The sequence below is a fragment of the Argentina anserina genome, chromosome 3 (assembly GCF_933775445.1).
Source record: "Argentina anserina chromosome 3, drPotAnse1.1, whole genome shotgun sequence".
In the NCBI taxonomy this organism is placed as follows: Eukaryota; Viridiplantae; Streptophyta; class Magnoliopsida; order Rosales; family Rosaceae; genus Argentina; species Argentina anserina.
In genome coordinates, this window is record NC_065874.1 from 3,076,860 (window position 1) to 3,100,192 (window position 23,333).

The following is a 23,333-nucleotide window of genomic DNA, read 5'->3' on the forward strand; positions in this document are numbered from 1 at the left end:
ATGTATTATCTATTTGATAGATTAATTCGCCTTGTTCTGACTCTTCAAGTATCTACATCTACTAGTGAAAGGGCATTTTCAGCAATGAAAATCATTAAAACAAGGTTGAGGAACAAAATGGAAGATGATTTTTTGGCAGATAACTTGGTTGTTTACATTGAAAGGGAAATTGTTAAGACATTTACCTCATATTGCGTTCTAGATGAATTTACTTCCATGAAAGAACGTATAGTACTATTTAAATAGACTTTGTATTGAATTTGTTGTAATGTCTTTTGTGTACAGAATTTAGGCATCAAGTCCATTCCGTTGTACTTTGTTTTTTCGTATGAATGAAAATGGCGTTGGGATGAGCCTCCTAACTTGACTAGGTTCCAAACCCAAAAAAAAAAAAAATTGGCCATTTTGAAATTTTTTTTCTCAGGTTCCGCCACTGCAGACGCCCAAAACGAACATGCAAACATGTACACATGTTTGGTACAAGGCAATCTTCTAGAAACATACGGGCTGAATATCCACCGGAGTATTGCCTTCAATGGTCTTGAACAAGGTCCGCATCTAATGGAAAGCATAAGTAGGAACGCTTAATAGCAAGCAAACAAGTAGACCGAATAAATGTTCGCACCTTTCTTAGGTGCTCTTTGTCTTTCGTTACAAATAACCATTATAAATGTTCAAGTAACAAAGTCTTACGAAAAGTTTGCTAGTAATCAAATTTCTCTTAACTTCGGTAATTTCTTACTAGCATTGCATATAATATTTTTTCTCAGACCTGACCCAAGTGAGCACTCTCGGGGAAGTAGGCAAAACCAAAACCTCTTCGTCATTACAATTTAAAGGCGCAAACCAGCAATCATCTGTGGTTTTGGTCTACGGCCTTTATTCCCCCAGCAATCCCTGTTCTCTGTTGCTAACTCTCCAATACAACCAATCTAATAATCAAAGCCCACAGCCTAAAAACCACTTAAACTCCAAACCCAAATATCCAACCAGATATTTCTTAGTATATTCCCTTCTTTCTCTAGTAAAGTCACTATCTTTACAATATTGGTAGTAGGACGTTTCGAACTTTCCTAGCTGTATTTCCAATGCTGTTAAATTTGATAGTTTTGTTATGAGTTGTTCTAGCGGTTTTGTATTGTAATTTTCTTTTTTCCTATTGAAAACAAAAAAACTCTCCAACAACAATAAAACACCACCCACAGTTTCCTAACTTCACACTAACCCAGTTCTTTGATCACTCTCTAGTCTCTATAATCTATATATATATACATAACCACCCTTAAACCAAAGAAATTAAACCATAAACCTGTGAGTTTGATCAAACTTTTCAAAACATGAAACCTTCTACGAACATCGCAGCAACCCCTCGCCCTACTCCAGCTCCCCTTCAGGTGGTCCCCGCCGCCTGCACCGGCACGCTGGGCCGACACCTTGCCCGAAGACTAGTCGAGATCGGCGTTCATGACGTGTTCTCAGTCCCCGGAGACTTCAACTTGACACTGTTGGACCACTTGGTCGATGAACCCGAGCTCAACCTCATCGGCTGCTGCAACGAGCTCAACGCCGGGTACGCCGCCGACGGCTACGCCCGCGCCAGGGGCGTCGGCGCGTGTGTCGTCACTTTCACTGTAGGTGGGCTCAGCGTCTTGAACGCCATCGCCGGTGCTTGCAGTGAGAATTTGCCGGTGATTTGTATCGTTGGTGGGCCCAACTCCAATGATTACGGCACCAATCGGATCCTCCACCATACTATCGGGTTGCCCGATTTTTCTCAGGAGCTCCGCTGCTTCCAAACTGTGACTTGTCACCAGGTAAGAGCTTGTGTACAATCTTCTCAAAATCTTTGTCTTTAAAAAATATATATATATATATATATATTTAAATTTAAAAATGTGTTCTTTAGTATATTTTTAGCTGATTGTAGTGTTAATTTGTATAATGGTCGATATTTACTCGATAATATTTTGCTCATTCGGTAATGTAACGTGGTCGAAAGATGTTTTTTTTTTTTAATGGTGTTGAAGTCATTTTTGTGTTCATTTGGATAGGCAGTGGTGAATCAATTGGAAGATGCGCATGAGCTTATAGACACGGCGATTTCGACGGCATTGAAGGAGAGCAAGCCGGTTTACATCAGCATAGGTTGTAACTTGCCTGCAATTCCTCACCCCACATTTGGTAGAGACCCTGTTCCCTTCTTTCTTGCGCCGAAAGTAAGCAATTCATTAGGGTTGGAGGCAGCTGTTGAAGCAACTGCTGCTTTCCTGAACAAGGCAGTCAAGCCTGTGCTTGTGGGAGGTCCCAAGCTTAGAGTGGCAAAGGCTCAGAAGGCCTTTGTGGAGCTTGCTGATGCTGGTGGGTACCCGGTTGCGGTTATGCCCTCCGGTAAGGGTTTGGTGCCGGAGCACCACCCACATTTCATTGGGACTTATTGGGGTGCTGTGAGTACTGGTTTTTGTGGGGAGATTGTGGAGTCTGCAGATGCTTATGTTTTTGTAGGCCCGATTTTTAATGATTATAGCTCTGTTGGGTACTCCTTGCTGATCAAGAAGGAGAAGGCGATTATAGTGGAGCCTAATCGTGTGACCATTGGGAATGGTCTATCATTTGGCTGGGTTTTCATGGGTGACTTCTTGAGTGCATTGGCCAAGAAGCTGAACAAAAACAGTACCGGTATGGAGAATTACCGCAGAATTTATGTTCCCCCAGGAATCCCTCTGAAAGCTCAGAAAGATGAACCTCTTAGAGTAAATGTTCTGTTTAAGCACATTCAGGTTAGTTAAACAGCTCTACAGCAGCAGTTTTCTTCTTCTTCTTCTGTTTTAATGTTCTGTTTGTGGTTATTGCATGTATTGAGACTGTGGATGTTTATTTTGTTGATTGAACATTTTACAGGATATTGTCACTCAGGACACTGCCATAATTGCCGAAACTGGTGACTCGTGGTTCAACTGTCAGAAGCTCCGCCTCCCTGAGAATTGTGGGTAAGTCGTGGTTTTTCCTGTGACAATTCCTTTATATAGTAGCGATTATCGAATACAACTTGTTTTTTATGTGTATATTAAGTAGTAGAATCCAATCAGTGGTAGTTTCTTTCAGGTATGAATTCCAGATGCAATATGGATCTATTGGATGGTCAGTTGGTGCTACTCTCGGCTATGCTCAAGGTGTCAAAGATAAACGTGTGATAGCTTGCATTGGTGATGGGAGTTTCCAGGTCAGTTATATCAAATCATAATAGTATAAATTGCAAGGCTGCTTTAGAAGAAATGCGGATAGTAAGTTAGTAACCCCATGGTCCAGATCTCTGCTGCTGTGACTACTTATAAGTATGTTCACAATTTGATTACTCATTGAGATGTGCTCAAGTTAAACAAACTACAAAGAGGGTGAAACTTGTCTTAAAATAGATCATGTTCTAGAGATTCTAGATATAAATAAGGCATCTGGTTCGTATATAACACTTCTCTTCCCTTTCAGGTAACTGCCCAGGACATTTCAACAATGATCCGTTGCGGACAAAATACCATCATATTTCTTATCAACAATGGAGGCTATTCAATTGAAGTAGAGATTCATGATGGCCCATACAATGTCATTAAGAACTGGGATTATACTGGTCTTGTTGATGCGATCCACAATGATGAAGGCAAATGCTGGACTACCAAGGTTAGCATACTAGGAACAACTTCCTCATCAATATATATAGTCGAAAATGGGGCAGAATGATTAATCAAAATATTGTATAGCTTCCAAGGCTTGCCAAACTTCTCGTTTTCTTGAATTGACGGGTAGTGCAACTAATGTTTGTGAAATTTCAGGTACGTACAGAGGAGGACTTAACTGAAGCAATTGTGAAAGCAACCGGGCAGCACAAGGACAGTTTATGCTTCATTGAAGTTTTTGTGCACAAAGATGACACTAGCAAAGAGCTACTGGAATGGGGATCCCGAGTTTCAGCTGCTAATAGCCGACCTCCAAATCCTCAGTAGCGGATTGAAGCTGAAAGAGTCAGAGTTGGAAGCTCTGAATTTTGAAACTGAGAAGATGTAGTGTACAACAAACTAGTAAACAGCCAGACAGGGCAGCAGGGACGACATCTTAACAATTAGCTCCATTCTCCTCTCTGTTGTGAGTTGTGACACTGGTTTCTGTAGTTGTGTGAAATGGATATTTATATCCTTTCGAAGTCTACGGTGTCTACCAGTCTTGTCATGTGTCAAGTTACGAAGCAAGTAATAACCGTAATAATATCATTCCATAAGAGCTTAATGTTCCTTATAATGGTTGCCACTGTGGGCTGTTCGCTCTTCTAATGCTCCTAAGTTTGCTGAATATCACAGTGATCGATCAGTTTCAAATGGCAAGCACCGAGTCGATTCAAAGATTTTAGCAGATTATTGTGTATACACGTACACTAAAACCACCAGGCTAAACCCCTTGTAATCATACGTTGCTAATGCCATAGGCTCGTATAAAAGCGGAACAGTTCAATTCCCTATTTACTATATGCTATATAGTATATGCTAACCGTATAAGAGAAGACTTTATAATTAAGATTTGATGATGATTTTTAAATAGACAGTTGGATGGATGAATGATGTAGAGTTTATTGATATTGTTTATAGTATATAATAAAAAGGGAACCGAATTATTCCGCTTTTATACGGGCCTATACGAAGAGAATGAGTGTTATGCTAAAAGTATGACACGACGTGTAGGTGTTATATCCCCCTCGGTGCCTATTTCGTTAAATAATAATAATGATGATGGAGTGTAGTCTCGTATGTAGGCTATCGTTCATCTTTTAATATATAAAACGAAGAGAATGAGAAGAAGAGTTGGGGAGAGAAAAATATAGAAAATAAGGACGAGTGAGGCTTTTCTTTAAGAACATTATCCAATTCTTGATCTGGTTACCTAAAAGTAGTTCAATCAAATCAAATTTAAAATCTTAATCAAACACGGCCGACATGTAATTGATCTCTAATTACTAGCCACGTGCAAGAAAAAAAAGATGGTATGCTTAGACTTGGTTCAAAGCTCGTCCTGGTTGCCGACGCTGCACAGTGCACATTGATTGTGGTTGAGGCATCTGGACTGCTAATTTACAAACCGGATTGTAGGTTATATATCTCGTATTAGACCGTTTGATATTATTTTGTAATTGAGATTAGATAAATAATATCTGATTTCAGGATATTTGACGTAATGTAAAGTAGATTAACCCAAATTTATCATTTTATTCCTAAAAAAAGGCCGAGACTTGTTTCTTTTTCTTGGTCCGTAAGGCCAAGACTTGATGAGACTTGAGAGTAAACTTTGCTGTCGCTGGAGCCACTGCGCACTCTCGAGTCTTGACCGCCCAGATCGAACTAGTCACCAACAGATTTCATAGTTACAAGACTTACAGTGACCACCATCATTGTCATTAGTGCGCATATTTCTTGCATGTTGTGGCACCAATAATACAGCGTACTGCACCGAATTAAGTGTGAGGGCCGCTGACATTGTTCGCTATTTTGTCAATATCAAAGGTTCTATACACACGAGATACACACCACATTAGCTTTTTGCATACAGAACCTTAATTTTACTCCACACCTTTCGAATATGGAGTTCTAGTTTAAATATCCCCTTACATTTGAGATCTACCTGCAAGTCCATAATGTGTTCATCTTCTGCACCATATTTGATGAACCTCCTCATACTCATATCATTATCGGTCATCTTCCCACAAGCGCTTGGGTGCTACAGTTCGATCTTCAGCTTTGGCGATTCAGTCGCTGACACGGGGAACCTGTATATCAGCTCTCCCAACGAGTCTTTCCCCTTCTTTCAACCTCCATATGGGGAGACTTACTTTCATCACCCCACTGGACGATGTTCGGATGGTCGTTTGATCATAGACTTCATTTGTAAGTGTATATATATATCGATCAATATATACATATGCAGAACACAAAGTAGCTACTGCATATAGTGGCTCTATGCGGTAAAGAAGGCAATTAATTGTATGATTTTAATCCTTATTAGTTAGCAAAACTTTCAATATTGTTTTTTTCATTTTTCCTAGCGGAGTTTCTTGGAATTCCGGTGAGACCTTATTTTGAAGTCATCAAGAGCAATGTAGGTGTTCAGAACTTTGAAGGGAATGGTGTGAATTTTGCGGTGGGAGGAGCAACAGCGCTGGACTCGACTATTCTTGGACAAATGGGAGTTCCTAATGAACATACAAACATCTCTTTAGGAACTCAACTCGAGTGGTTCAAAGACTTGTTGCCTTCCTTGTGCAATACATCTTCAGGTTTCAATGTTCTTTTGTAATAGTTGATACTTTATTTCTTCGTTCTTTTTGCATGAAACCCAGAGAAAGGTAGAGATTTCAATTCGATCATGAAAATAAGGAACATATTAGTAGGCAGAGCGAATTAAGAAAATTTGATCAGTAGTAAAATCCCATCCATGTTATCCTCAGCCTAGGGAAAACAAACACTGATATCTTAACCAGAGTAATTTTCTGTTTTTCAAATAGAAGAAATACCAAAGTAAGTTACTCGCTAGTAGATTACTACATAGCAAAGCTGGACCATACAAACTTCATTGCATGCATGATTGCATGGTGTATGTTTAAGTATTTTTTGATTTTTTATTGATTGTAAATGCCCAGTAAAACTTGACCTAAGTCCGAGCGAGTCACTTTCTCTTTTACGTATATAAGGTGCAATCTGAGTCAGCTGAGTCAAAGAACATCATTGTATGACAATTTTGACACTCATGCTTAATACATACTCAGCTGAGTCAGCTCCTTATATTGTTTAGCTTATAATGATTTGCAGATTGCGATAAGCTCTTTTCCAGCTCTCTTATTATTGTTGGGGAAATTGGAGGCAACGATTACAACCATGCGTTGTTGTTGGCGGAAAAAAATATAGAAGAGGTTCAAACATATGTACCACTAGTGATAGAAGAAATTGCTTCCACCATAAAAGTAGGAATCTAAATGGTTTGAAATCGTAGTTAATTGCTACATATGTACAATTTCCTGATCTAATCTAATTCACAATCGATCTGCATGCATTGCTTTGCAGGAGTTAATAGAGCTTGGGGCAGTGACACTTCTGGTACCTGGAAACTTTCCAATTGGTTGTCTTTCTATTTTTTTAACGAGATTCGAGTCTCCAGATGAAAACCAGTACGACTCTTCAACGGGTTGTCTAAATTGGCTAAATGAGTTTGCTGCATATCACAATGACCAGCTTCAAACAGAACTAAGTTGGATCCGAAAGCTTTACCCCAATGTCAATATTATTTATGCAGATTATTACAATGCTTTGATGCGATTGTACTATTCTCCAGACCAATTTGGTACTATATTAGTTATTTAGTTTATTCTCTTCAAGTTTTTGTTTACAAGAGTACTATACTCGATCGATCGACTTTATTGTGTGGCGAACTTTTGAGTTCTAAACACTACAGTCTTAATCAAAGGTTTACCCTAGGTTTCTTGTCTTTGCAGGATTTATTGGAGGAACAACCAGAGCATGTTGTGGAGGAGGAGGACCATACAATTACAATTCATCAGCAAAATGTGGCACCTCTCTAGGTGTGAGCATTTGTGAAAACACTGCATACTTCACCAACTGGGATGGTAAACATTTAACCGAAGCAGCATATAGATGGATAGCCAAAGCTCTATTTGAAGAATATACCATGCCCAGTCTTAGTACCTTGTGTGTTTCAGACGGGTGACGACCTGTGGTTATTTCTTTTATTTACAGAGCTACAGTGAGTCATTTATGGTCATTCTATCAAAGAGAAGTTCAATTAATGAGTTCACTATCTTCTCGATGAATCATGTACTAAGTGAGTAAGTGATTGTACCGTTTGTACATAATATGGTTTGGGGCCTTCGTTTCGTTGCAATGTGCAAGGATATCTGATATCATATTGTGCTCTATATTTTACGGTTTTTACTTCTCAGTGAATACTGCTTCAGTTTGGATAAATTTGTGTGCATATAATGTGTAGGTTGAAATAGTGAACTAGAACCTGATGAGTGTTAATGGTTACAGGCTTAGGATTGCAAGTCGAGGAGGCAGCCTAAACCCTAGATCTCTTATTATCTAGCGCATGTCTATATGTGCATTGTGCTGTGAAAATATATTTACTATATATTAATTTGACAAACACTATTTATGTTACTCTTCATAATTTTGTCCTTATTTTGATTTTGGGGTATTTAGATTTACACTCATTTGTGTATATATGTTTTACATTAAACTCACATCTTCATTTTACACTTAACCATATTTATTAGGTTAATTATTAATTAAAAAAAATTATTTTGGACGTGGATAACATAACGGAATTTTAAAAATATTTATTAAACATGTCATGAATCTAAATTAAAAATCACAATCATGATTCCATGTTAATTTACCCCATCCTAACCAAAATTGGTTGAGATTATTCCATGAATAAAGCTCAATTTATTGCTACTTTCATTATAGGTAATTTATTATTACTAAAATTACATAAATATTTGTTTAACTCCATCATACTTGTTATAATATACATGTCTAATAGGAGTCGCTTGATGATATACTTAATCTTTAAGAGTTGGGTAAAATAAGAAAATACTTATAAGAAATACAAGATTATTTAGGAAAAAGATGAGTATTGTTTAATTAATACATATAAGGAAGCAACATTATGTAGGAATAAAAAATATACATATAAGAAAGACATTATAATATAGAAAAAAAATGACTAGTACCTTACGATGATGAACTTTTAGCATAAGAAAATATCTACAAAAAAGACAGCATTGTATTGTTTAATTATACATATAAGGAAGACAACATTATTTAGGAATAAGAAAATATACCTATAAGAATGAAAATATAATCTAGAAAAAAGATGACCAGTATCGTACGATGAGGAACTTTTAGCATAAGAAAATATACCTACAAGGAAGACAACATTCTCTTGTTAAAATATACCTATAAAGAACACAACATTATCTGGAAAGAAAATGAGGAACTTTTAGCATAATGTATAAAGTACTTACAAGATCATGTTATATTTCTTGATCTCATATCTCCCAATTTTTTCTTCTCTTTCAATAATCTTTCTTCAATTATGTCTAGGAGAGTAGGCGAGAAGTACCATGCATAATTGCTCTCCTCTTGCATCTCTCGTTCTCAATATTATGCGGTAACATTTGGTTTTATTGAAAAAAATATGTATGAAATTCTTTCAAAAAGGGCTACCTTCATATAAGAAAGATAAGAACTACAAATTTGTGTTAAAAACAAAATGAGCATATATATAGAATGTGTGTTCATGTCAGCAACATAAAATAAGGATTATATAAGGAAACAAAGATTGATTAGTCGTAACTACTTATCTAAGAGATGTTTTCATTTTTGAACCAGAAGGGCAAAACAGTGAAGCCAGCTAAAATGAAAAAAAATGATTTTATAAAAATAAAATCTATAAGGAATGTTGAAATAATTAATTGGGTGTAGATTAAAAAAAAAAAGGAGTGAAACCCGCGGCAGCGCTGGGTATCATAACCTAGTTTACTATATACTACTCGGTGCTTACTGTTCATCTTCATTGTACTGTTCATAAGGCCTATGTGAGAATGTCTATATTTTGTGGGTTATTTACATGGGTGCCACACCCTCCTCCAAGCTAGCTGTTATTGTTCATAAAGGGCAAAATTGTCTGAAATTGCAAGATTGCAAAAGGCAGCAGATTAGGCCTCACCCTTCTTCGTTTGCGTTATATGTTATTCATCTCTCTCTCTCTCTCTCTCTCTCTCTCTCTCTCTCTCTCTCTCTCTCTCTCTCGCGTGTGTTGTTCATTTGCATGCCACCTTTTTGGTTCAAGTGGAGAACAATGGCCAATTCATGAGAACCGAGGTGTAAAATTGAGAACCAAGAGAGAGAGATAGGGAGACATAACCGAGGCTTTCGATCGACAATCGAGAGAGCGATAGAGAGGGAGAACCAAGTTCGATTGAGTTCACATATTTAGATTGATTTCTCTGCTATAATTGATCAAGATTTCGATCGGGTTTTAGAGGGTACTTGATGAGTTGTTAATTTCTTTGTCTGCAGTCTTGGTGTTGTGTCATATGATTGATGTTTTTATTTTTCTGCTACATGTTTGGGTTTGCATGGATAGAGATTGTGAAGAACTGATGATTAGCCAGGTAATTGTTACTTAGTTAGTCGTTGATTGCTCATTGGGTCTTCAATTTGTTTTATCATGCATTTGTTTATTATTGGCTTCGGTGTGGAAGTTTTTCAATCATCACTGACCCTGAGAATCTAGGTTTATTTTCATTAAGATACTGAGTGAATGATGAATTTTGAAGAGTGATTTGTTTCATTTTATGTGTGTGTGTTCATTTTATCAATTACTTTCATGACTATAATTGAAATAGAGAAATTGACAAATTTTGGATCTAACCCAAAAGCTAATAGATCAAATTATGGTAAGATTAAAATGAAAAGGAGTTGACTTACAACATATTGGCATGTTCAATTTTCAGTTTAAAGAACCTTGAGAGAATCATGATAAGAGGGCTTATGAACAAGTTTTCATGATAATCCATTTTATATCTTTACTCACGTTTGTAGCCTCCAAAGTTTAATTAACAAAAAGTGAAGCAGGTTGATATATGATCATAGAGAAAAGAGACACACGAGTTCAGAGAATGCAAAAAATGAAAATTGGTTCTGACACACGAGAAGTAAAATCTATGCAGTACTTTTGAAATTATATCTCAATTAAGTGGAGTCGATCCGTTCACACCCATGCTTAGAACAACTTATTTGTTGTGGTCATTCTTTTTGTGTAACGGCAGTACATATATTGGTTGTGACTAGTATTATGAAAAATGTGGTCCAATTTGAAGGATATGCTTTTTATTTTGTCAAATGTCTTGAAGCAGCCCTTAGAACTAAATAATGTTATCTAGACTATCAATCAGTGCAAATGTAGTATTTGGTAGTATATTGATACCATGATAGTTTAATGCCCGTTAGCTCTTAAACTTGGTGTTAATAGCTATCATTTTTAAAGAGATTGGCCCTCACTTTGTCATTTGAGTTGCACCTCTATATTCAGGTCATTGATGGTGCAATGTACAATTTTGTTACTATAATTAGTTGCTGAATAGTTTTTTTTTAAATAATTTGGCATACTATTTCGCAGTACTTATAGTTTCTACATCTGGTGTTCTTGAAATTGATTCATATGAGATTGTATTTTTGCTAGAGATGATGTGTGAGATATAATGTATGTGGCCTTTTGTTTTTGGTTTAATGAGTTCTATACATGGCTACTGATTTCAGGAAAGGTAACCAAGTGATAGGGTGAGAGTGGAATTGTTGTGGCAGTAAGAGGAAAGAGGTAGAAATAGTGGAGTTCGGTTTCTTAGTAGGATGGTAATTTTTCTAAACTTGGTCTTATTTTGTCTTTTTATTTTATTTTTAGTATATTGGTGGATTATGATGAAGTCATTTGGTCATGTTTGAATTGTTTTCAGTTTTTCTTTTTCTAGGAATATTTGAATATCAAGACATCAATTTGCATATGTACTTGCTCATCAACTAAAGCAAAGTGGAATCAATTTCTTTAAGCATATTTCTTTATCTCCACATCTATTAAAATTGTGGATAAACGTAGTGTCTGTTTCTAAATAATCCAAACTTTATTCTTGGTCTTCTTTCAATTTTGAGCGGAACTGAATGTGTTTGCAGATTAAGGTTCGGTTGGTTTTGATATCAGTTTGGATTATTTTAGATCATTGATAGTTGGTCTTATTGTTTTGGACTTCAAAAACCTTGAATCTGTGGTGTTGGTAGGGAGGGGGAGGGCCATACAACTTCAACAATTCAGCAAGGTGTGGACATATTGGTTCTAAGGTTTGCAAAGATCCATCTTCATTTGCAAATTGGGATGGAATTCACTTGACAGAAGCAGCTTATAGTCACAATATTGCCAAGGGTTTTGATCCATGGAAATTTCACCACACCCATCTAGCTAGCTTCTAGTTCACGTACTTTGCCATTCATTTTCCTTTTGGGGTATGGGAATGAGGTAGGTTGCCTAGTAAGAGAACAAAAAAGATTGTGATTCACAAGCCCTACTTGACCTTGTGTAATTAATAATTTCTATTAGGGCACCACTGCAAACTAAACCTTTACATTGTGTACAACATACGACGGTTTTAAATGTCGTTTGATATAACGAGACATAGGAAAAAAGGGATGGAGATGCGGGGTATCGATCCCCGTACCTCTCGCATGCTAAGCGAGCGCTCTACCATCTGAGCTACATCCCCATGATTGTTAACTTTTCTATTAATAGTACTATATAAGCAAGCTTTCAGAGTGAAAACCAATATAATTCTTTGAATAAAAGAGCAACATAATTCTAATTACAAATCAATGTCAAGACTCAAGAACCGAAATCATCATTCTCATGATCCATCAGCTGCCAAGAACCATCATCCATCTGAACCATCCCCTTGTCCTTCTCACAACGCCATGAAACCGGCACAAGATACTCGTCCTTGAGAGCATCATTGCTTTTGTTAACCAGTGCTATGTCACGCTTCACCTCCAGCTTGAACCCTCCTTTACTCCCTTGTGTTCCTGCAACTCCATGCAAATGCCCCTCCAAGTTATGCCAAGTCAGTACGCTTCCCGGGCTTTTCAAGTAGCTCGACTCTCGGGTGTCGATTCCGAGCTCTTCTCCCACCTCCGAGTAGCCTACTAGAAATGGATAGTTGGGGACAATATCAAGTGCATTGCGAACTCGTAATACTTGGAGTTTTTGGTAGCTAGAGAAGAGTTTCTTGAAGTTCGAGTCCCCCACGCGAGGGCAAGCAAAGACAAAGGCTGTTACTGGACATGATGAGAGTTTGTTTGTTGTCTGGTCTTTCAGTTTGTTGATACCATTTGCAACAATGTCTACTGCACTCAACGTTGCAAGTGCTGCTCCCAAACTGTGCCCCGTTATGGTTATGCTGATTTCCTCATCCTTGTATTGCTCTACTAGTCTGCTCACCTCAGCAAGAACCTGCCAAGAGTCCCAAAGATTAAGTTAGAGAGAAATGTTACGTAGCCTATAGGACATGTTATGCTCTACTCAACAATACTGTTAGAAAAGCGTATCTGCAAGGGGTGGCTACTGGCTAGCTATTACATATTTTTCTAGTAGTAAGTTACAATAATATTATCAATTCTCATCAATCTTATAATTTGGCAAGGCTGAATTCGACAAGTGATTAATCATACGTACCTGGTTTCTGGCACTGGATTTGTTGAAAGGCGAACGAGAATCATCGGAAGTATATATGGAGTACCAACCTTGGTGCACCTTAGCATCAGCCTCCTCACCTAGTATATTTGAAGCGGAAACCATATTGAACTGCAAGTCATTAACCCACTCCAAGGACCGCACAGTACCTCTCCAAGCAATCACAATATCCCTCCTGCCCAACAAGGCCTTCCCTTCATCTGTGGCCACAGCAACATACCCCATCCAATTCGATTCTTTGCTCCAAGCTTCCCTTGACAAAGACTTAACGATAAACGCTTCTGGAACTTGAACTTGTGAAGTTGCATACATAAACTTGGTGACATTGTACCTAAATGCATTACCCTTCTCTAAACCAACTTTTGAGAAGAAGCCTTTCCTAGCATACCTGCTACTTCCTGCAAATTTTGATGCCTTCTCTGTGTTGAAGGCATCATATGTAGCTTGAGCCATTTCACCATAGTGAATTATGTACTTTCGGAGATCAATGTCGACGGGATCCAATAGGCCTTCCCAGTTGTCTTCGCCGCTTAGTTTCTTCCATCTTTTGGCAATGCTGTTCTTGCCGATAATGGTATCCATCCTTTTCTTGTGACTAAACATTCTGGTTGGAATGATTAGTCTTACTGCCTTGTTTATATACACTCCTTTGAAAAACATAGAATGCATTTTGAACAAGATTATCTGATGATTATTTGCATCATCACCTTGACCTTTTGTAGGTTACTTCCTTCCTGTGAAATCACTAGAAGAACTTTCTGATCCCATTCAATCCACAAGTGTAATATTTTCTCCATTTGGCTCCAGATTTTTAAAGGTATCACAGAGACAAAAGCATGAGAAAGTTTGGAGTGCAATTATGTAATTCTGTTGCTGCAAGCAATCTGGTTGCATCTCCTGAATGAAGTCCCATCTCTCTAATGGAGTCTGGTTAGATTCCCACTACACTTGGCTTAAAAGGGACAAAGTTTCAGCTTCAGAAGCAATTCTCTAGCTTTAGTTTTTAGCAAATTGGACTTGGACGTTCAGAGAGTTGGCATTTTTATTTATATGAAGATCGATACGTACCATGAACGAAATCACCTTATTTTGTTGATAAAAGGAATAAATCATCCCCTTTTTTGGTTGCAAACATAGAGGTTCATGGCTTTGCTTTCACTATAAGGCAATATCTATTTTTGGTTGATGTTGGCGAGTTGAAGAAGGCAAGTCTCGAACATATGAGACAATATTGGTGATGACACTGATATAAAATCAGTAAATTTGTGTCTATATCAATCTTACATATTCGTTAATGAGTTGGAAGCTCTACATATGGTAGCATATCACATTGATAGGGCTAAAGCTTAACAGTTTCATTTGTAATGGACTTATGTTGTTTTGTTTGTCTCTATCTACAAACCATGAATTTGGAAAATGGAAGTCTAATAATATTAGAATGAAAACACAACACCCCCGAAGTGGGTGATTCAATGTCAAGACACACATATATATATTCTTTATTCAGAGTGAAGTTTCACTATGAAATTAAAAAGTGAAGTTTCACTATGAAATTTAAAAGTGAAATTTCACTATGAAATTAAAAAGTGAAGTTTTAATTTTGGCACATTTTTCGGTCAAATATTTCACCATAAGCAATTCAATATTTTTAGGTATGTTATTCAAGATCATCTATACAAATTTTCATCATGAACTGTTCGTATAAATCTCAATATTAAAAGCTCAAACCATTGTCGAATTAGATGAAACTTTGTAGAGATGTTTTGAATAACATACCTAAATATTGAATCACTTATGGTGAAAACATTTAACCGAAAAATGTGTCAAAATTGGAACTTCACTCTGTAATTTCAGAGTAAAACTTTACTCTGGATATGAACTATATATATATATATATATATATGAGATTTTCAGATGCGAAGGTCCGTACCTTAAGCTAAGGTACTGATTTTCATTTTTTATCAATTTTTCGATCGAGTTTTCATATCTCTACCGTCCAATTCTTAGGTAATAACGTACATATCACCTTTGTAAAATTTCATCCCATTTGGTAATCGTTAAGGTATCTAACTGAGTTAAACCAATGAACGGATTAAATCTGCCGAATTTGAACCGTTCATGTGTATACTAGAAAAACACAGTTTTGAGTGACTTAGCGATTACCAAATTGGCTGAAAATTTATAAAGGTGATATATTCGTTATTACCTAAAGACTGGATGGTGGAGATGTGAAAACCTGATCAGAAAGTTGGCAAAAAATGAAAATTCGTACCTTAAACTAAAGTACGGACCTTCGCACCCGAAAAACTCTATATATATGTGTGTGTATAGATATATGACTCTCTATTTGGACATGGTGAAGTTATGATTTGATTGCTAAATGTTTGTCAAGAGAAACATAATTGTTAACTTTAAACATCAAGATTTCTAATTGTGCATTTGTGCACACGAAAGATTCACTATACACGGATACACCTATAGTTCTTTGGACGCTATTCACGATGGGCTTCTCATCATCACGTACATATCAACTAACTGTATTCACGATGGGCGTTATTCAGATTTCAATAGCAGAAGGGTCTGTTGAATTGACCCGACTCAATTACAAAACTATCCACCAAATTAGTCTAGGGTTTCAGGGTTTTGATCCGACATATCAAAATTCTCTAGGAACTTGTATTATTCTCTTGAGCATAAGGGAGAAATGGTCAAGTCACATCCGAGATCCGTGACAAATGTGGCTCTCAGGTATTAACAGCCTTCTGGTTCACGGGAGTTGTTGAATTGGGTCACCACCGCTGTAGACTTGGTCGAGGGACGCCCCTACCCCTTCAGTCACTCTGTTCAGTCTTCCACATATGCATGCGTGATCAACACACACCCAACCATGCCTCGATCAGTTTGCTTCCAACTCGGTCCGTCACAAGAAAAGCTTAGCTATGTGATGATGATATATTGAAATAATTGTAGTGTTTACGTCAATTTAGTTTTCTTATACGCTTTATGCCATATATCTTTACAGCATCATGAATTATTATCAATAATTTGGATATATATACATGAATGTGACGGGTCATGTGTTATAACTATTGGTCGTAGTTCCAATTCCAAAACTGCTTGTCATATTGTGCATATACTGCATATGTTAGCTGAGCTATATATCATATCAATTAGGAGCATTATTGGGTACTCCATGCAAGTGATGATGAATGCCTTAATTGGTTTGCAAGTAAAAGTTTGATGGTGGCCTAGCTAGCTGTGACATTCACTTGATAAGGATCACATCGACCGGCTAACTCTTGCTTAGTGCATTCCGTATAAAACAAACTCGATAGCGGATTTCGGATATGGCTGGCTACACATTATGTGAAACAACATATACCTAACGTCACATGGTATTCAATGTATACCCATATATATTTGAGCAACTTTAGCTAGCTTGAAGCTACAAATGAACTAAGTTGCGATTTGAATTGCAACATGCATGAATTGCAATTCCTAACTTTGTGCAAGTCGATCTTCCAAACTTTAACCTGTTTTTGGGCATAACAAAACTAAGGTTTTAGAAAGGTCTAATATAAGGGAGCTCATTCAATCGATCGATGTACATGCATGCATTAATAATGCATGCTTCGTTAGCCTCGGCAATGTGCTAGGAGTGGCGCTAACTGCATAAATGATCCAAATCACTATCTCGTGATTAATATTTGTGAGGATGGGCTAATGCTTAGAGAGGACCACTTTTGTGGAGCTAGCTAGTTAGTTTACGCACATTATATTTATACATAGGGCTTGTTACATTGCTTTCATGCATTACTAACCCGCTCTTCAATCTTCACATTATTAATTATGAGATTTATCTCTTATTATAAGACTTGAGATGAGCTAAAACACGCGCGCATGATACATATGCAAGTTAGCAAAGTCCTAATGGGATCTTATATGGAAAATGTTTTGAAGGTATTGCATATTAATTAACCTTATATCTACTTAGATAAACCCAAGATTCATATAATCACATGTGTTTTATCACTGCGTTATGCAATCCAAAGAGGCTGTACAGAGATGAAGTCATGAAGAGATAGACATTCAACAATCTATATATGTCTATATATAGATATATAGATTTGATCAATAATGGACCTATCAGTTTTACATAGATATGATTGAAGATTAGCGTTGGACATGCACCGATGCACGTAAATTTACTTCGCACCCAGTCATGTTGGCTTCCAATTAATAAAGAAACTAGCGGTGGCACCCAAGAAATCATGTGAGAGTAAAAATGCAGTTTCAAATATGATCTCAGACCTCTATCTATAGTTTTAGTTTTGGTCCCGATAATCCTTAACTTAAGCTCAGTACAATGTCGAAGTATTAATTAACGAACTTCCATTATATACCAACCCTGGCATAGATCCGTCCTACCATGCATGCACCCGACCGTGATACTTGATTATTTATAATGCAAAGGTGTGTGTAATCATAAAAATGCATGAAAGCATAATTAACAAGGCGTTAGAATGAAAGCATGCATGATGTGGATTTTACGATGTTTTTTGGAATGCATCTCTTAATTTCAAGTTTACGTTTTCCTATATGATCATTTTCTTCTCGATCTTTCAATCCAGATCTCGACATTATTGTAAAAACAAGAGATATAAGAATTAGTCTGTATGAGAGGGAGAGGTGAGGTCAGTGATACTCACATGCACATGCATCTAATTGCCAGAAGAATATGGCAAGCGAAAACAGCCAAGCAAAGAGATTGATAGAGTAGAGATAGGAGCTCTTATATGCATTCTCTCATGTCATCCTCATGGTAGCTGTATGATTTAAGCCACAGGTCCTTTTACATGGCCACTTTCCAACAAAAGCTACAGCTCTGTAACTCAAGATTCTGGGTGTCTCATCTCCCACAGGGAGAACTCTCTCTGATCTTATTCAGATGAAGCTAAGATTGAAAGCGAAGATGACAGTGAGTCTTACTACAATTGTAATGTTTGGAATAAAACTCAACCTTACAGTAACTCCCCATCATGCCTTATTTGAGCAGCACCAAAGTAAACTTCAAGTCACTGTTTCTGGTGCGCAGCTCAAGTCGATCGCTCTATTTGATTAGTTAGTTATGGGCCTTATGGCGCACCACATGAGAAAATGAAGGAGTATAAATGAAGATATAGAAGGATGATCCCAATTCTACTAGAACTAAGTAAACAGAAAAGGACTAAGATCTGGATTTACGATTGCCCATCTACCCCGCTCTTTGCAACACTTGAGCGTTTTAGGCAGCTTATGGTGAAAAGAGAAGATAAACTAGCTTGAGTAATTATTTGGATATTATTAAAGAAATTAAAAGCTTTAAGTGGATATACGTACGTCTTTGTGCTCATTCATATTAGGTCTTATTGTTTGACGCCATATTTGCTTGCAGAAATAGATTATTCAAGTAGATTACTTGATTAACTATATAATCATTATAATGCAACTTTTAATGCTCTTAAATCGTAATATCGTAGTGTAAATTGTCAATGTGCGATGATTTTAGAGGTGAATCTTCTCACTTGTTTGAAAGAAAAATGATTTAAAGTATGTACAACATTATCAATATTGTACAATTGGTATGAGATATGCACTATCGATACTAAAGAACGACACAATCACTCGTTTAAATTACTTCAACCATACATCAATAAACTGTATTGATACTAAAGAACGACACAATCATATACCTTTAAAAATACTTGAACCATTATGAATGAAAATATATCACTTCCCAATTACACGTCTACACGATCAGATATCCAACTTATTCATCACTTACCAGTTATAGGCTCTAGCTTGAAAATCTGATCTCACCAAAATGTAGCCCTAGCGCCATACTATGATTAGCCTATATAATTACCATAATGAATTCCAAAACAAATAATTACCATAATGAATTCCACTCAACTCCAACACCCATTGACTTCTCCCATCAAACAAACCCAGTCAATATCTAAGGACACACGCGAGTTTAAAACCCTAAAAACCAAGCCGACCGTTACAAGCACCTTTCTAGTTTCTATATTCAGTTCGATCACCAAACCAAAAACCCAACCAGGACCAACTTCCACGCGCCTCTTCGTCCAACGCGCCCCCGCTCTCCCTCTCCCGATTTTCAAATATTTACCCTCCACCCCCGCGCGTGGATTCCCTCGCTCTCCCAAAAATTGGATCCTCAGAAAAGAAGAAGACCGTTCCTCGAAAATTGTGCACATCTTCCCTCTCTCCTCATTTAATTTCTCTCCAAAATTACTCATATAATTTTTTTAATTTCTCCCATAAATTTTAAACCTTTCTTTTTTCTGTTCGCAAAGTTCAAGTTACAGTGTTGAGCTAAAGCCCCACTCCATTAGGGCTACAGAGACGACTCCATAGTTTCATAGCTAGGGAGAGTTTCTTACTTTCTTAGTCTTAGTTTAGCAATGGTAGCTGGGAAAGTGAGAGTAACGATGGGGCTACAGAAGTCCCCATCCCCAGCGCGTAGTACTAAGCCAGAGCCACAGCCGCCGCCACCGAAGCCGCCGTCGCCGTCTGTAAGCTCGGGGAAGTCGTCGCAGAAGGCGGTGTTCTCCCGCTCCTTCGGCGTCTACTTCCCGCGCTCCTCCGCGCAGGTCCAGCCGAAGCCGCCGGACGTGGCGGAGCTGCTCCGGCTGGTGGAGGAGCTCCGGGAGCGGGAGTCGAGGCTCAAGACGGAGCTGCTAGAGCACAAGCTGCTGAAGGAGTCGGTGGCGATTGTTCCGGTGCTGGAGAACGAGATCTTCAACAAAGACGAGGAGATTGCGAGGGTTTCTAGAACGGTCGAGGCGTTGGAGATGGATAATATGAAGCTGAGGAGCGAGGCGGAGGCGTTCAGGGCTTCGCTGGAGGAGAGCGAGAGAAAGGTGGAGGTAATGGAGGCGAAAATGAAGGCGATTGAGACGGAGATTTCGGAGATGAAGAAAACGGCGTCGGATCGGATGATAGAGAGCGACGAGTTGATGCTGTCGTCATCGCAGAGATTTCAGGGGCTGATGGAGGTTTCTGTTAGGTCGAATCTTATTAAGAATTTGAAGAAGGGAGTGAAATGTACTGAGAGTCAGCTAAAGCTGGAACGCTCCGATTCGAAGAGAGGGGAGGTCGAGATTGAAATCCCTAGATCACACTCCAGGTCTAACTCGGAGGATTTCGCCGAGTCGACTCTGTCCACTACTCTCAGATCTCGCATCCCTAGGGTTCCGAAACCTCCACCGAGACCGTCGTCGTCGTCGTCAACCTCCGGTTCATCAACAGGAGAGCAAGCCATTCCACCCCCGCCACCGCCGCCGCCGAGTCAGGCGAAAGCAGCACCTCTACCTCCGCCACCGCCGTCGCGTTCGGCGCCTCCTCCTCCTCCGCCGCCGCCGAAGGGGAGGAGGACGGTGACGGAGAAAGTGAGGCGAGTGCCGGAGGTCGTGGAGTTTTATCACTCGCTGATGAGGAGGGACTCGAGGAGAGACTCCGGTAATGGAGGTTCCGACGCACCGGCAACGGCTAATGCCCGTGATATGATCGGAGAGATTGAGAACCGGTCTGCTCACTTGCTCGCTGTAAGTTTCCGGTACTCGGTTTTGAAAGTATAATTACTGTTTTGCCACTGGTGTTAGTGCCAGTGAGAAAGATGGCCCGGCCCACTTGTCATGATCACCTTTTCCCTTGGATTATATTGCGTTTGCTTGTCAGATAAGACAGTACGTAGATTCGAATTTGATTTTGAGATTTTTCAAAGCAAAAAAAAAAGGCGTAATTATGATGCATGTCAGTGGCAAATGTTCACTCTTTGACTCTGTTTGATTTGGTGTTTTGCAGATCAAAACCGATGTAGAAACGCAGGGAGATTTCATAAGGTTTTTGATCAAAGAAGTCGAGAATGCCGCGTTTACAGACATTAACGATGTGGTGCCTTTCGTCAAATGGCTGGATGATGAGCTCTCTTATTTGGTAACCATTTCATTTCCCTCATTCGAGAATTGTTCTTACGACTCGTATTGAGGCTAATGTGGATTTGATTTTGATTTTTATAGGTGGATGAAAGAGCTGTGCTTAAGCATTTTGATTGGCCGGAGCAGAAGGCCGATGCTCTACGTGAGGCAGCATTCGGCTATTGCGATCTCAAGAAGCTCCAAACAGAGGCTTCTTCGTTCCCTGATCATTCGCGCCAGCCCTGCGGTCCAACCCTTAAGAAGATGCAGGCTTTGCTTGAAAAGTAAGTGCATTTTTTGATTTCCTCTTTACAAATTAATGCACTCTTTTAGTATGATGTAGTAACATTGCTGGTACAATTGTTACAGATTGGAGCATGGTGTTTACAACCTTTCGAGGATGAGAGAATCCGCAACGAAGAGATACAAAGTATACCAGATTCCTACTAATTGGATGCTGGATACTGAGTTCGTAAGCCAGGTAACTTATTGCCTCCATTTTCTGTGTTTGTGCTTCAGAAACCTGAATGGTTGAAAATTTTACTCATATTTTCTCACCTGAGATAACAGTTCATTGTAGAAGAGCATTGAATTCATTTTTATGCCATCATACCCCATGAGTCACATAGTCATCCACCTCTGGTTTATTGGATTTTGGTCCTGTGGATTTAATTAACTGGTCCCCTCTATACTCATCACTTGCTTGTAGATCTTGGAAAAGATAGTAGGGAAAAACTTAGGACACGGTCTGCTATGTATAATCTAGCTTGGGAATTAACAATATGACAAAAGGAGGGGTTAGATTTCTTAGATTTTCTATTCCCACGCTTGCATGTGCAGTTGTGCACATGTGAACTACTACCTCTTTTATATAGTATGTGTTTGTCTTTGCGTTTGATTTTGGAGTTTTCCAAAGTAAGGATGCAAGTAAGATTCTCTAGCTTGACTTTATAAAGTTCATATCTTGTCGATATATATAGGTAGGCAAATATATATTGCTAGTGCAAAGATGCTTAATCTGGAAAAGCCATAAAGTTGAATACATTAATAAGAACTTGTGAAACTTATTGAAGTTAATCACAACTTTATGATATCTTTTCAATTCACTGTTGATGTTTCTTACTAGTGCTGTGCTGTGCACAACTACATTAAAATTATAGAGCAGCAGAAAGATGAAGAAGTTAAAACCGCGCTTCTATACGTCCAATTTCTAACAATTAAATTATTGAAATGTTTGTTTTTTTTTCTGGTGAAGATGCTAATTGAAGATTTCTTTGTAGAAAGAAAACAATGCTTCACAACTAGAAAATATGAATGTATTTGGTACTTGGTGGTATCCTGAGTGTTAGGTAACTTGTTAATGTTCTGACAATGGTGTGTTTAACTCTTCCCAGATCAAGCTGGCATCTGTAAAATTGGCGATGAAGTATATGAAGAGAGTCTCTGCGGAGCTTGAAATAGTAGGTGGCGGTGGCCCTGAAGAAGAAGAGCTGATAGTTCAAGGGGTTCGCTTTGCCTTCCGTGTGCATCAGGTAAGCTACTCACTTCAATCACTCTAGCATGTTTTTAACTTCTGCAGTAAAATCGCTCTCTTATTAGCTGATGGAATAATGACATGGTTAACGTTCTGTGTAGTTTGCTGGTGGATTCGATGCCGAAACAATGAGAGCGTTTCAGGTATTGAGAGATAAAGTGAGATCATGCCATGTACAATGCCAAAACCAGCAACAGCAGAAATTTGTATGCAAGTCGACGACACCATGCTAATCTCTGTAGCACCCTCAGCTTCAGAAATTGCTCTGAGTTTTTGTTGTAAAGATAGAACATCCTGTTTGTGAATACAACGGCAGCGGCCATGCCATAATGCATTCATATTTATTCACCGGCTCATCCCCTACTCGGAAATGTTCCTCATCGCACCATTTCATCACAGAACTGCTAACATGTTATTCGCCGGAAGTCAAATTCCGAACCGAACACGTGTACTAGCTTGTAACTTCTATA

General features: G+C 38.4%; 4 protein-coding genes and 1 non-coding gene across 5 annotated transcripts; 3 read left to right on the forward strand and 2 right to left on the reverse strand.

The window, feature by feature from the left end:
* Positions 1 to 1,246: 1,246 nt before the first annotated feature.
* On the forward strand, positions 1,247 to 4,123 carry LOC126789605 (pyruvate decarboxylase 1). Its single transcript, XM_050515805.1, has 6 exons — positions 1,247 to 1,814; positions 2,052 to 2,777; positions 2,899 to 2,987; positions 3,103 to 3,220; positions 3,484 to 3,672; positions 3,825 to 4,123. Exons 1-6 carry the CDS (start codon positions 1,338 to 1,340, stop codon positions 3,993 to 3,995), a joined length of 1,770 nt encoding a protein of 589 aa, XP_050371762.1. The 5' UTR covers positions 1,247 to 1,337; the 3' UTR covers positions 3,996 to 4,123.
* Positions 4,124 to 5,502: 1,379 nt separating this feature from the next.
* Positions 5,503 to 7,912, forward strand: LOC126786264 (GDSL esterase/lipase At2g27360-like). Its single transcript, XM_050512038.1, has 5 exons — positions 5,503 to 5,921; positions 6,080 to 6,310; positions 6,843 to 6,994; positions 7,095 to 7,371; positions 7,523 to 7,912. Exons 1-5 carry the CDS (start codon positions 5,672 to 5,674, stop codon positions 7,753 to 7,755), a joined length of 1,143 nt encoding a protein of 380 aa, XP_050367995.1. The 5' UTR covers positions 5,503 to 5,671; the 3' UTR covers positions 7,756 to 7,912.
* A 4,382-nt stretch (positions 7,913 to 12,294) lies between these two features.
* On the reverse strand, positions 12,295 to 12,367 carry TRNAA-AGC (transfer RNA alanine (anticodon AGC)). Its single transcript has one exon. It is a non-coding gene; the product is annotated as a tRNA-Ala (tRNA).
* A 56-nt stretch (positions 12,368 to 12,423) lies between these two features.
* Positions 12,424 to 14,016, reverse strand: LOC126788526 (phospholipase A1-IIgamma). The gene is made up of 2 exons (XM_050514527.1): positions 13,330 to 14,016; positions 12,424 to 13,107 (listed from the first exon to the last, which is right to left on the reverse strand). Exons 1-2 carry the CDS (start codon positions 14,014 to 14,016, stop codon positions 12,484 to 12,486), a joined length of 1,311 nt encoding a protein of 436 aa, XP_050370484.1. The 3' UTR covers positions 12,424 to 12,483.
* Positions 14,017 to 19,676: 5,660 nt separating this feature from the next.
* Positions 19,677 to 23,211, forward strand: LOC126786730 (protein CHUP1, chloroplastic). The gene is made up of 6 exons (XM_050512648.1): positions 19,677 to 20,957; positions 21,217 to 21,348; positions 21,432 to 21,613; positions 21,699 to 21,810; positions 22,724 to 22,861; positions 22,965 to 23,211. The coding sequence occupies exons 1-6, from the start codon at positions 19,815 to 19,817 to the stop codon at positions 23,094 to 23,096; spliced, it is 1,839 nt and encodes a 612-aa protein (XP_050368605.1). The 5' UTR covers positions 19,677 to 19,814; the 3' UTR covers positions 23,097 to 23,211.
* The last annotated feature ends 122 nt before the right edge of the window (positions 23,212 to 23,333 follow it).